Source organism: Sitophilus oryzae, unplaced genomic scaffold, assembly GCF_002938485.1.
Source record: "Sitophilus oryzae breed Bouriz unplaced genomic scaffold, Soryzae_2.0 scaffold_1576_pilon_pilon, whole genome shotgun sequence".
Classification (NCBI taxonomy): domain Eukaryota; kingdom Metazoa; phylum Arthropoda; class Insecta; order Coleoptera; family Curculionidae; genus Sitophilus; species Sitophilus oryzae.
In genome coordinates, this window is record NW_022146254.1 from 7833535 (window position 1) to 7847246 (window position 13712).

Sequence of the window (13712 nt, forward strand, 5' to 3'; positions counted from 1 at the left end):
TTTATTATTTTTAAGATTTGTTTTTATTTATTTGTATTTCACCTACTCTTTGTTCTCTTTTAGAACACATTTTTTGTTAATAATACAATAAGTTTTTAAGAGCATTTTAGTTACTTTTTCTAAGGTAAATACGTATACTAAGTATTCCATAAGAAATATTATCAAAATTTTGACTTATTGCATTTTTAAGAAAGAAAGTGTTTGACAAATGTTTTAACATATATTTAGTATAAATTATTTATAAAAGAATCAATAGTTCCAAAACTGTTTACTGCCTTCCATATAAATAATAAAATCTGTTTAATAAACTCGTTTTTTATTTGGCTCTATTAGAGCTCTATTAATTGCTCTATTTATTGCCTCTAGTGTAATACTAATAACCTTTAAGTAGTTGTTGAATATACTTGTATATTAACTACATACAGCATATGATTATATTATGTATATTGATGTCCGATTTCGTAGTAATCTAATAAATTATGCCAACAGTACTATTATACACAAAGTTTACAGAATTAAAAATTATTATTGTTACGTTTTTCGTCGGTTCCGTGTGAATAGAAAGTCTAATTTATTTAAACACAATTTATTTTACACTAACAAAACAATAACGATAAAACTACTTAAAGAATTATTTATAACTTATTTACAATTTATCTAAAAGGAATTTATTTTGAATTTAGCGCGGCAACTGTACGCGTCGACCGATCTGTTTGTTTTCTCTCCTCCTCACACACACAGGCCCCAGGCGTCAGTTTATGTATGAGGGAAACAGAATAAATAGACAATCTAGATCTTACTCGAATTCTCTGTCTCTCCAGATTATTCCACTCGCTTTCGAATGTGAGTCCACACGGGTCCGCAACATTATTATTTTTTTTTAATTCTGTAAACTTTGCTCAGGCAAATATTTTGATAAGTTAAATAGAAAAATGTATATTAAAAGAGTTGAATATAGGCATTCGAAATTCCCCCTTAGAGATTCTGGGGATACAAAATTTTGCACAAAGGTTCTTTAAGGCACGAAGTAATAAAAAACAATTTTTGGAAATTTATCCCCTAAAGCAGTGCTTCTTAACCTGTGGTCCGCGGACTCCTGGGGGTCCGCGTGTATGTGTATGGTCGTCCGCCGTCTTATCTATGAACATGAACATTTTAATTAATAACTGAATGCCAGCAAGTTGACGAAATTATCAAACACCACCGTTTGAGGTCATCTTTTCGGGAATATTTTTCAGAACCCGACAGAAATAAAAACTGGACAGCAGACCCTTTCAACGCAGATGTTTCAGATATCAACGGCTTGACAACGGCACAGGAAAATCAATTAATAGAAAACGCACCAATTCAAAAAAACATCTTTACCAAATTTTTGGGTGAATTTAAAAAAAGGTTTTAAAGAAATATCAGAAGAAGCACAGAAACATTACTGCTTTTCTCATCCACGCATACCTCGGTGAAAAGGCATTCTCTACTCTTGTATACATCAAAAACAAATACAGAAACAGATTACAATTGGAATCAGATTTGAGATTACAACTAAGTAAAAACATCAACCCGAATATTACTAATTTATTGCAAGAGAGCAGCACCAACCTTTACATTGATATAGTATTTTTAATTTGTATAAAAATGTATTTTTTTGTGCTAAAATAATTTGTCCTAAAACTTCAGTTTTTTTTTAAGTAGGGGGTCCTTGAAATTGTGCTTGATTTTTTAGGGGTTCTTTTAGGCGAACTGAAAAAGGTTAAGAAACGCTGCTCTAAGGGATTGAAATTAATCGTGATATTTTGTACAAGAAATTACTAAAATCGGTTCTAGGATATGAAAATTTGCACAGAATTGAAAAGCATTTGCACTTAACTGACTGCATAACAGTAAATAACAACATAACTAATAAATAACAGCAATTCTTGGAAATTAATTCCTTCATTTATGGTGATATTAGAAATGAAATCCCTAAAAATCATAATGTCACAAACTAATTTAGATTGTCTGGGATAATGTCTGCTTTAGAACTATAAAATTGTGTACAAAGATTCCTTAAATGACATAATTGAACTTTGAAAAAGCTATTTTTTGGAAATTTGTCCTCCATATATTTAGCCAAATATATAATTAGGCAAATAAAATAAAGTCCTCCTACTCTGGGTGCCCGCTCACCAAGAGATAGAAGGCAATGAAAAAACAATCTAGCTAGAAAAGGAGCGAACACTCCACTAACTGGACCAGAACCGGAACCGTTATATTTTCCAAGCGGAACTCAAGAACCTGGAACACTCCATCCGTAACCTGGAATGGGAATCCTCCAACAGTCTAAGACACTCGAAGAAATTTCTCAGAGCTTACGACCGAGAAAAATCAAAGATTTTCCTTGATTTAAATGAGAACAATCTTCGGATTGTCAAGGGGTTTTTAACAGGACACTGTTTCCTCAGCGAACACCTTAGTAGATTGAAGCTGAGAGACAACGGCCAATGCAGATTCTGTGGGGAAAATGGGGAAACATCAGTACGCCTTATCACTGAGTACGCCGAGACGACAACCGTTCGTGCCATAAACTTTGGTAGGACTGATGCCGCCGATTTCGAAGATGGAGAGCTGACCTCTGTGCAGCCGTCTCAGATTTTTGTCAAGGAGTAGTTTTGTGGCTCTGAGACAGTATGATGAGTTATAACTCGTTATAACTCAAGAAAGGGGAACACATAATAGATCTGTAAGGTCGTGGTGATTACCCCCCCCCCCCTTAAATAGTTACTAAGATAAATACAGTGCATTATGATATGTGCATGTAATGCATTATTCTCAAAATATCAATAATAAAAAAGTGTTGTACTAAGACAATCCGGGGACATACTGTATGATACTACAAAAAGATTGCGGTAAGAACCGAAATTTTGGCCGTACTTAATGAATATTCATGACCAATATAAATAAATTTCACACTACAAAGAAAGTCCTTACATCATAATTAGTAATATATCCTAATTAAACCCAGCGTTAGACAGTGAATGAGTTAGTTGTACTTTTTTATTTTAATTTGTAGAAATAAGGCCGATTGAACGCTAACTATAAAAAAATCGAACTATCTTTCAATATTTAAACTGTACTATCTTCGAAATTTGAATGAAAATTGATATCTGATTTCTATTCTGTTGAACCTTTTCCACACATAAAATTCCAAATTTATTACTTCAGTCGAAGAAATATCTAGTTTACATGCTTATTTTTTATCAGTGATGACATCTCTTGATTATATCGATTCCAAACATCTCGAGAACGGTTGTTCTTACCGACTTTTACTTTTTTCTAAGACCTTTTTTGCGTAAAAACAGTGTGATTTGAAATGAAATGTAATTTTTATTCAAATAACGACCTTACCTTGGAAAATTATATACAATACCTGACCTTACATTTGGAAAATTATTTGGAAAAAAACTAAATAAAAATGAAACTTCTACAGCCTGTATCTTTAGAACGAACAATTTTAAGACACTGTAGATTGTAGAATGTATAGGAGGGGGATTAATCACCACGACCTTACAGATTTATTGTTTGTTCCCCTTTCTTGAGTTATAACGAGTTATAACTCATCACACGGTTTCGGGGCTTTGGCAAAAGCCAGTAGTTTCAAAAGCCAGTAGTCCAGTTTTTGTTGTAGTAGTATCCACAGAGGCCAGCTCTCCATCTTCGACATCAGCCATACCAAAATTTATGACACGCACAGTCCAATAACAATTTCCCCACAGAATCTGCATTTGCCGTTGTTTCTCAGCTTCATTCTACTGAGGTGTTCGTTGATGAGACAGTGTCCTGTTAGAAACCCCGTGACAATCCGAAGATTGTTTTTACTTAAATCAAGGAAAATCTTTGATTTTTCTCGGTCGTAAGTTTTGAGGAACTTTTTCGAGTGTCTTAGACCGTTGGAGGATTCCCATTTCAGGTTTCGGATGGACCATTCCAGGTGTTCAGTTCTGCTTTAATTTGGTTTCCGCTTGGAAAGCAGAACGGTTCTGGCCCAGTTTGTGAAACGTTTACTCCTTTTCTAGCTAGAACGTTTGCTTTTTCATTGCCTTCTATTCCTTATTGAGCAGGCACCCAGAGTAGAAGGACTTTATTTTCTTTGCCCAATTTGTTCAGCTTCTCTAAGCATTCTTTGACCAACTTCGAATTGATGGTTACTGAGTGATCGCTTTTAGTGCCGCTTGACTATCGGATAAGATGGCTATTTCCTGTTTTGGATAGTGCCTATAAAATAAATTGTACGCATGCTTCGATAGCGTAGATTTACCGTAGGTACCCATTGGTTCGGAGTTTTTCGTTTTCGGCCCAAATACTCCTATCCCTGTCCCTGCTTTGGTTTTGGAAGTATTCCTTTACCACGTTATGGTATGGTCTTTTACATACTGAGCAAATTTTTCTCTCTTGCAGTCCTTTTTATTGCTCAATACCATAGTGAGGTGTTTCTTAAATTGTAAATTCTTGGTATGTTATCCACTGGGACACACATTTTAGGACGTACATTTATACGGACTTTTTGCTTATTTTTAACTGCAGAATATGTTGCCAGTTTCCCGATTACAATTCGGACCCAATTAGCATTATTTTTTTCTGAAAAAGTGGTAAAAACACTAAATGCAATAAATTAAAATAATTTTAAACCATAAGGGCGAGAAATAAAAATTTCGTTATTTATTAGCAAAAAAAATTTGATTGTATATAAAAATGTAAGACTCTTGTCTTTTTTCTTGTCTGGTCTTTATAATGCTGGTCTTGGTCTTGCGTCAGTTTTGCACTGTCGGTCTTGGTCTTGGTTTTGCAGATAAAACGCTAGTCTTGGCAAGACCAAGATCAGTCTCGCTCATCACTATTTACGTATTAAAATATAAAATTATGAAATAACCAATGGTCAGTTCAAACGGTCTTAATTATACGACTGTTACACATAAAAAGTGTCTCAAGGTTGGTGATAACTCTTCTCTTTGGTAACTGAAGCACGAACGTACCATCCAACTGTTACATAAGTTATTGGGCATCAAGCATCAACATTTTGGTAACACTCGATTAAGTAAAAGTAGGGTGTTGGCCCCAGTTGGAACGTGATAAAATTATTGTTATTTCTTTTTAAAAAAAATTCGCTGTAGTATTATATGGAAAGTGATGATTAGTAATACCGGTCAAAAATGTCATCAGACCCCTCCACTGCTTAAAAATTAGACAGGTATATAATAACAAGAGTTCTTGGTAAATCAACACTGTCCACTAACGTTTCAAAGGATTACTTTTTGTGTTTTAACAAAATGAATAAAAGAGTAAGTCTATTTGGGTACCTCTATGAATTAATAAGATCTGCTTCCTAATATGTCATATTTTTCCAGCTTCTTATCGGTATCAGTATTATCGCTTTTACCGCAGCATATCCACAAGACAGCCAAAATGCAGCTGCTCCTTCTGTTGCACCACCATCTTCACCACTTATAGGCGTTCGTTTTTCTGCAGCTCCTGATGTTTCCCATATCTCATTTAACTCTCCCCTAGTTTCTTACGGATCATCACTGGCGGAAATTCAACTTCCAGCTGCACCAATTGAACCGGCCAATCTAAAACAAGCCGCTGGACAGTCGGAATATCATGAAGATCAACAACAGGATGCTGGTAAGCTTAAAAAACTAGAAGTATTTCAAATGTAAACAGATACCGGGGGCGTCTCAAAAGTGGCTCACCCCATAACTTTTTTATTTTTTCAGATAATAAAACGAGATTTGGTATGTTAGTATATAACATAAATTAGGATTGACTAACGTATTCAATTGTTTTCGTTGACTTCCTGTTTCGCCGGAAATGACTACAACTTTTGATTTTTAAATTGCACTCTCGGTATGTTTTTACTTTATTTGGTAGAAAATGACATTTTGAATAGAATGTCATATCGTATGTCAACTTTTGAATAAACAATTATTGTATTTTAAATTTCAATCTAGAGTTCCATGGTTATTTTAAAAACACTAATTTTTAATCAAGAAGCATTGGAAAAATAGATTTGATCGTCTAATGTTTACAATGTCTTGTCCTGGCGATGGTGGGTTAAAATATGTCCAAATCGTATTTTTAATCATATCTCATTTTTTTTAAAATGGAACGAGGGTGACTCAGCATATTTAGAAAAATCATTTTTTTACTAATAATTTGATACCACACACTTTTTTTACAACAGGTATTTCGTCTCAAATTGTCGTTATGAACCACATGTTACACTTTCGAATAAACCATATTCGAAAATATCAAAAGTTGACATATGATATGTCATTCTATTCAGAGTATCATTTTCTATTGAATAAAGTAAAAAAATACCGAGATTGTCATTTAAAAATCAAAAGTTGTAGTCATTTCCGGTGAAAAAGGAAGTGACCGAAAACAACTGAATACGTCAATCAATCCTAATTTATGTCATATGCTAACATACCAAATCTCGTTATTTTAACTAAAAAATAAAAAAGTTATAGGAGTGAGCCTCTTTTGAGACACACCCGGTATATATACAGGGTGTTTTTCAATAGTGACTCACACCATATTTTTTATATTTTTAGATAGAAAAACGAGATTTGGTGTGGTGGTATATCAACTTCTCATACTTACACGAAAAAAATATTATGTTAAATTTGAATCTAGAATGTCGCGACAATAAATATAACAACAATTTGACTCAAAAAACCAAGTATGCGTGGTACAAAACTTTTTGTGAAAAAATGTTGTTTTTAAATATGATGATGAGCCACCAGACGTTTTATTTGGAAAAATTGAGTTTTGATTAAAAATATAGTAGGTATAACTATATTAGGTAGATTTTTCACTAGCCAGGAAAAGACACGAAAAACGATCAAATCTATTTTTCCAAATCTCCTTGATTAAAAATTAGCGGTTTTAACCCAGTCAGGGCACTCTAAATTGAAAATTAAATTAGCATTTTTTTTCTAAGAGCCAATGCCAAAACTTGACATATGATATTATGTCATTTAATTCAGAATGTGATTTTCTATCAAATAAAGTGGAAAAATACCGAGAGTGCCGTTTAAAAATCAAAAGTTGTAGTTATTTCCGGTGAAACCAAACCGGAAATTGAATATGCCGGAATGTGAACTATTGCCGGAAATTGAATATGCCAGTCCATCCTGATTGACATATTCAATACTAATTGAATATGCCACAATGTCATATGCTAACATTCCAAATCTCTAATTATCTCCAAGTTATTAAAGAAGTTTATGAAATTTCAAATTTCTTTCCTTTTTTAATCACATTTTTTTCATAAATTAGATAATAAATAGACATAAATTCAAAAAAGGCTTGATTGAAAAATTGTAAATATCCTATTGTGACACTAAAAATGTATTAGCTATAATTCTTTCATTTTTTTTTCAGATAACCAAGCCCAACAGCAACTCCAAATTCAGCAGTCCAACTTACAAAACTCCCAATTAATCCAATCCGGACAACCTCAAGTTGCGCAACCAATGCGGCAAATTCCTCAACCTCAAGTTCAAGCAAATCCCCAATTCCTTTCAATACAACAATACCCATCAAACCTTCAACTGCGTGCCTCTTCATCTGCTCAACCACAACAAATCATAATTAGTCAAACGTTACCCGGGCCTCAGCCTCAAACTTATACACCGAACGTGTACTCTCAATCTACTCCACAGCAACCTCAATATAATCCTCAGTTTACCTATCCGCAAAATACTGTACCACAGAATTATCCCACGAACATCAATCCTTACTTCGGCCAACAATATCCTGCCGCAGCTGATCCTAATCAGTATGCTGGTCAGCAACCTGTAGCTTCATTTCCAGCACAGTCTGTTCCTGCTAGTTATCCAGCTACTCCAGCGAGGACAAACACTTATTTTGCTACAGGACCTTTTGCAGCTCCACAACCTGTGACGCCTGCTCAGTACACTCCTAACCAATATGCTCCTATACAATACGCTCCTCAAGGATTACAAGTCGGATATCCTGGTAATGCAAATGGAGCATTGGTATCTAGGGTGACTTTCAATGCTCCAGGTACTGGATTTACGTATGGATTTTGAATTAAGTTGCTAAACAAATTGAGTAAACAAGTGAATTAATTATAAACTCTGTCGTAAATTGGATCTGTAAATATTGTTCCTATAGTTAAAAGAAGTGTGTATATATTTTAGACTGTTGTACATATAATAAATAATATATTTTTTAAATTGATTTATTATTTGGACAAGAATAAAAAGAGAAGAAAATAAGTTATCCCGGTATTAGTCTAAAAATATTACTTAGCTAAGAAAGCATCTGATAATAATATTGCTACCTCATCTATTCGTTCTTTTAAAACTAACCAGCAATTTTGCAAACTAATTAAAAACGCCTTTATTTTGAAGGAATTCGCCCATTCTTGCAAAATAGCTGCTAACCAGTAAGTAGTTAGTTTACAATCTAAATCGAGCTAAAATGGGTATTTTATTTAAAGAAGGCGTCCATTTCTGTCAAAGACCTGATTTGTAAATTAAAAAATAAAAGAAGAAAAAAAGACTCAAAGTCTCGGTCTCATACATGCATATTAAAACTATAACGTGAGTTTATTTTCCCAATAATATTTCTTTTAACATAGGTTTTAAAACGACACATATTAAGAGTTTGTGCCTGTTAAGTATTTCTGCGTCTCAAGCATGTCACGCCATATCTGATTTATGGGCGTCCTGCGCTCCGATTTAGGGGTAAAAGTATTCCTAGAAAAGCGTTCAAAATCGTAGCTTACAAAAATACAATTAAAATAGCAATGAGGAAAATGCATGTTTTTAAATAATGGTTTTAAAAAATAGTTCATATAATTACAAATTGAACAAAAAACCCGTTGATGTCGGTTAAGAAATGCCTCTAATATAAAATAATTAAATATTGTTAATTTAAATGGCCGGGTAAACGCTCTTTATCGCGCCCTGTCGCTGAGACGTCACCCGCCGTTCTTCTGGTTGAGCGGAGCCAGACGCGTGTTTATTTTACACAGTTTGCTTTTAAACGCTGTTGAATCCGAGTCAAAATTTTAGTTATTTGTATTAATTAATACATAATTAGTAATTAGTGATATTTATAAATAGTAATGGATGAGCGAAAACAGTCGGGAAGTTCTAAAAAATACTGCATGGTTCCCCTTTGTAAAAATACTACTTATACTACGCCAGACAATATATTCTTTAGTGTACCAAAGAATGATGCTATAAGAAAAAAATGGTGCAAGGCCATGAGAAGAGATGAAAAGAAAAACGTGAAATTATCCTCTATTTCTACGATTTATTGTTGTGAGGATCATTTTGATTAAGTTCATATATTTATTATAATATGAAATTTGAATGTACAGGGTTATTCATTATATTTTGACACCCACCTACAGCCTTAACTGCAAGTTTTAGAAGAAAACATTAAATACAAAAGTTGCATGGTTTTTCATATTATACTCTCTTAAAAATAATTCTAGTTATACAGGGTGTCTCAAAAAAGTTGTTCCAGAAAATTGTAGGTTTTTTTCGTGTATAATTTCCTATACCAGTTGAAAAGCGGCCCTTTTAACACTTTGACAAGCTCTAAAATCTGAACCAAAAAAGATCGGGGAAAATGGTTTGCATATTCCTATCTAGTTTTTCATAAGCTACCGAATGATACTAACTTCGAATTTAAGAGGGACAAAAGTTAAACTTAGTGTTATTAGATAGCTTATGAAAAACTAGAGTAGAAATGTGCAAACCTTTATCCTCTATCTTTCTTGACTTAGATTATAGAGCTTGTCAAAGTGTCAAAGTGGCCGCTTTTCAACTGTCAATATTTCGTAAACATTTGAAGATAGGTATAGGATGTTATACATGAAATATAACTAGAATATCTAGAAATTTCCGAAGAATCCAAAAATATATAGGGTGTTTAAAAAAAATTGGCGTTTGCTTATGGGACATCTTATATAATATTTTCATTACTATACGATTTCTTTTTCACTGCTCTGCTCTTTCTATGCTCAGAAGTTATTTTTCCACGTACTAAACAAATATTTTTGTCTCTTTTAACTTCTACATAACCTACAGCATTATCTCCATATACGCCTCCCTACCTGATCTGAAAAATAAGTTTCTAACATTAATTTATAAGTATATAAAAGTTCGTAACAGTAGGTACCTACTTATACTTAAATATGCCTCAGTACTACAAAGAATAAATGTTACATACCTCTCCGAATAAATGTTACAGGGTGGGTCAAATTCGACGCTTTTAAATGGAAACACCCTTTTCTATAGGAGATAGACAAAAACTAATATCGGTGTATGGAGCTAAATTTTTGTCAAAAATATGATGGTGAAAACCGTATATCGATATCAGTTACCGTTTCGGAGTTACGGGGTGTTTTTCAAAAATACGCATTTTTAACAAATCGCTGTAAGTTTTTTGCTATGAAAAATTTTGTATTTTTATGAAAACATTTCCAAAGCACCTTTTTACGTAGAATTTAATAGTTTAAGTATAATTTTTTTTAAATTAACAATTTAAGAATTATCAACAGAAAATTTGATTTTTTATATGGGACACCCTGTATATTTTTAATTTATTGAAAAGAATTTAAAATTACTTTTCCAAAAATATAACACACTTGATATTTTGCTCGATTCCTCTTCGAGATATAGAGTATATAAAAATTCGCCCGCTTTAAATAAGTAGGCTTTGAACGGCACCGGCTGTAATGCAAAAAAATCTAGCTGTGAGCATCAATTAAAACGAAAATAATATTTGCTATGAGAGATGCAAAATTTTATAACAATTTAAAATATATTTAACCAACATCAACAAATATAAACTATATATAATAACAATAAAAATAAATAGCAAATCAAGACATGAGATTTTGCTACAGGTGTTCGACATATTGATCGTCTTCTGTTATGGACAGACGTGGCAGTTTTTGAACATTTCTCGCGGAATTCATTAACTCAGTGCCCTTGCCTCGTAATTCAGCCCAAATAAATTGGAAATTTGTATTTATAAAAGCAGCCAAAATAAAAGCATCGACTTGTGGCAAGTCATCTGATTGTACTTTTACAAAACCGGAATTTGCCATTACTTAAAAAATTCTCAGAACACACAACACACACTAATAATAACTGCACAATAAAAGCATAAAAAGCTCCTTCGATCAACGCTAAAAGCAATAAAAATGTCTTAGTACGCCACCGTAGTACGTACATAAACAGAACACGTCTGGCTCGTTAGTATATTCTGTGGTCTGGCTGCTGCTGGCCATCGCGCGTCGACGAGAACGGCGGGTGACGTCAGACCAATAGAATATCGTTTCAATTCACGAGCCGTCGTTTATGTTATCCATAGTATTTTAATGGCCCGCTTTATAAAATTGTGGTACTGCTTTCAAGAAAAAAGTTTTTTTTTGCATTTACACATATTTATTCTAATAAATTGAACAGTTTCTGGCGAAAAATAAAATATATGCATCTTCCTCATTGATTCACAATGATGATGCTCGTATGAGCGAAACACGTGCCACATAGTTTAGTTTTAAATACATGTATGAGACCGCTACTGTGACTTTTTTTTTGTTCTTTTTTTTCAAAGGGTATTTTATGCCAGTTTACTAAACTGCTAGTTTGGACATTCACTAGGTAGTTTACAAAATCTACTTCAGTTCTTGTTAATATAGAGTTTGGCAATGTATGATAAATTCAACAATAATTCAATTTGCAACATCATGTTAGTGTGCGGTCCTACATCAGTTGTCGAGGAGAGAAGAGCGGAGAAAACAACGGAGTTAGAGTTGCCATCTGTCCTTTTTTGAAAACGACAGTCCTTTTTTGGAACAAATTGTCCTTTTTACTTTTTTGACCTAGAAAGCCCTTTTTATTTACGTACCTAATTTCCCTCAGAAATTATCTACAGAAGCAAGCAATATTCTTTTTGCTCAAATTTAATTAGATATATTATATAACTTATAAATAAATGTTTATTTAAACGTCAAAAAAGTATTAATTTTTGTGACGTGATTGCAAGATAACAAGGCATTTTAACGCCTAGGCATAAAAGTAAAGCACTTTTACGCCTAAGCAAAAGTACGAAAATATACTATTCTAACATAAGGTGTCCAATTCAAAGAGCGTAAACCATAATTTCTCGATACGAAAAAAAAACGGTGTCCAGTTGGCTTGGAAATGAAGATCGATGACATTCTCTATATAATTGTACATAATAAAATGACAGCGATCTTCATTTCATAGTAATCACTGACTCCGTTTTTTTTTCGATCATACGGATCATACGCTTCTTAAGCCAGAAAGTCGAATATTCAAGATTCAAAGAAGTTAAAGTAGAAGAACTAGCTTTCTTTAAATTCTCGTTTTCCCGACGTTACTATATACTAGCTCTTGTACTATTATATTTTTATTAAGGTTAGTTTAAATTTGTCAAAAAAGTATCAAAACGTCCGTTATCGTACGATCTTTCTCCGTTGACGAGCTGGAGTAAAAAGTTTACCGATGAAAAATGGCGCGAAAACGCTTTGACCAATCAGAGCGCCGCGCGCCGCGGTACTATCGAATCAACGGATAACGGATGCATGAACATCAAGCTTTACCAAAAGCTTTACTAAGAGGCTTCTGAATAAATAAATTAATTTTTATTCTGGCCAAAGCTCAGTAATTTACAATTTCACATACTTCCGTTTACGCCATAATCACAATTCGTTTTACTTACGGTACCCAATTTCGTTCATTTTTTACAGTTTTTTGATTACTATTGTAATAGGGGCAATTTTTATACATAATTTAAATCGTCAATTGCTGCATATTTTCATGTACGCCAATGTACGTTTTCTAGTTACATAATAAAGTATATATTTTATTATTTCAATATTTTTTTCTCAAACCTGGCTATACCGGGTTCGTCTCAAAAGTAGCTCAACCCTATAACTTTTATATTTTTTCAGATAAAAAATTTGGATATATAGATAAAACGAGATTTGGTATGTTAGTATGTGACATAAATTCGGATTGATAGACGTATTCAATTTTTTTTCGGACACTTCCTGTTTCACCGGAAATGACCACAACTTTTGATTTTTAAGTAGCACCCTCGGTATTTTTTTACTTTATTCGATAGAAAATGACACTCTGAATAGATTGACATATCATATGTCAACTTTTGACATTTCTAAATATGATTTATTTGAAATTGCAACATGCGATTCATAACGACAATTTGACTCGAAATACCAAGTGTCTGGTACCAAATTATTCGTAAAAAATTCTTTTTCCAAATATGCTAATGAGCCACCCTCGTTCCATTTGAAAAAACTGAGATATGACTAAAAATACGATTTGGGCATCTTTTATAACAGGCCAGGATAAGACACTAAAAACATTAGACGATCAAATATATTTTTCCAACGGTCCTTGATAAAAAATTAGTGTTTTTAAAACAGCCATGGCATTCTAGATTAAAATTTAAAATACGATTCTGATTTAAGCGAAAATGTCAAAAAATACCGAGTGTGCCATTTAAAAATCAAAAGTTGTATAGTAATTTCCGATGAAACAGGAAGTGGCCGAAAAAAATTGAATACGTCTATCAATCCTAATTTATGTCATAAACTAGCATACCAAATATCGTTTTGTTGTCTGAAAAAAATAAAAAAG

At 33.0% G+C, this 13712-nt stretch overlaps 1 protein-coding gene across 1 annotated transcript; it reads left to right on the plus strand.

The window, feature by feature from the left end:
* The first annotated feature begins 5097 nt into the window (after positions 1-5097).
* LOC115879367 (putative uncharacterized protein DDB_G0294196) lies at positions 5098-8196 on the plus strand. Its single transcript, XM_030896149.1, has 3 exons — positions 5098-5312; positions 5379-5655; positions 7420-8196. Exons 1-3 carry the CDS (start codon positions 5301-5303, stop codon positions 8088-8090), a joined length of 960 nt encoding a protein of 319 aa, XP_030752009.1. The 5' UTR covers positions 5098-5300; the 3' UTR covers positions 8091-8196.
* Positions 8197-13712: the final 5516 nt, after the last annotated feature.

What these genes read in the sequence shown, in the direction of transcription:
- LOC115879367 (XM_030896149.1), top strand. An exon ending in AGATCAACAACAGGATGCTG is followed by an intron (nt 5,656 to 7,419) that starts GTAAGCTTAAAA and finishes TTTTTTTTTCAG; the next exon opens with ATAACCAAGCCCAACAGCAA.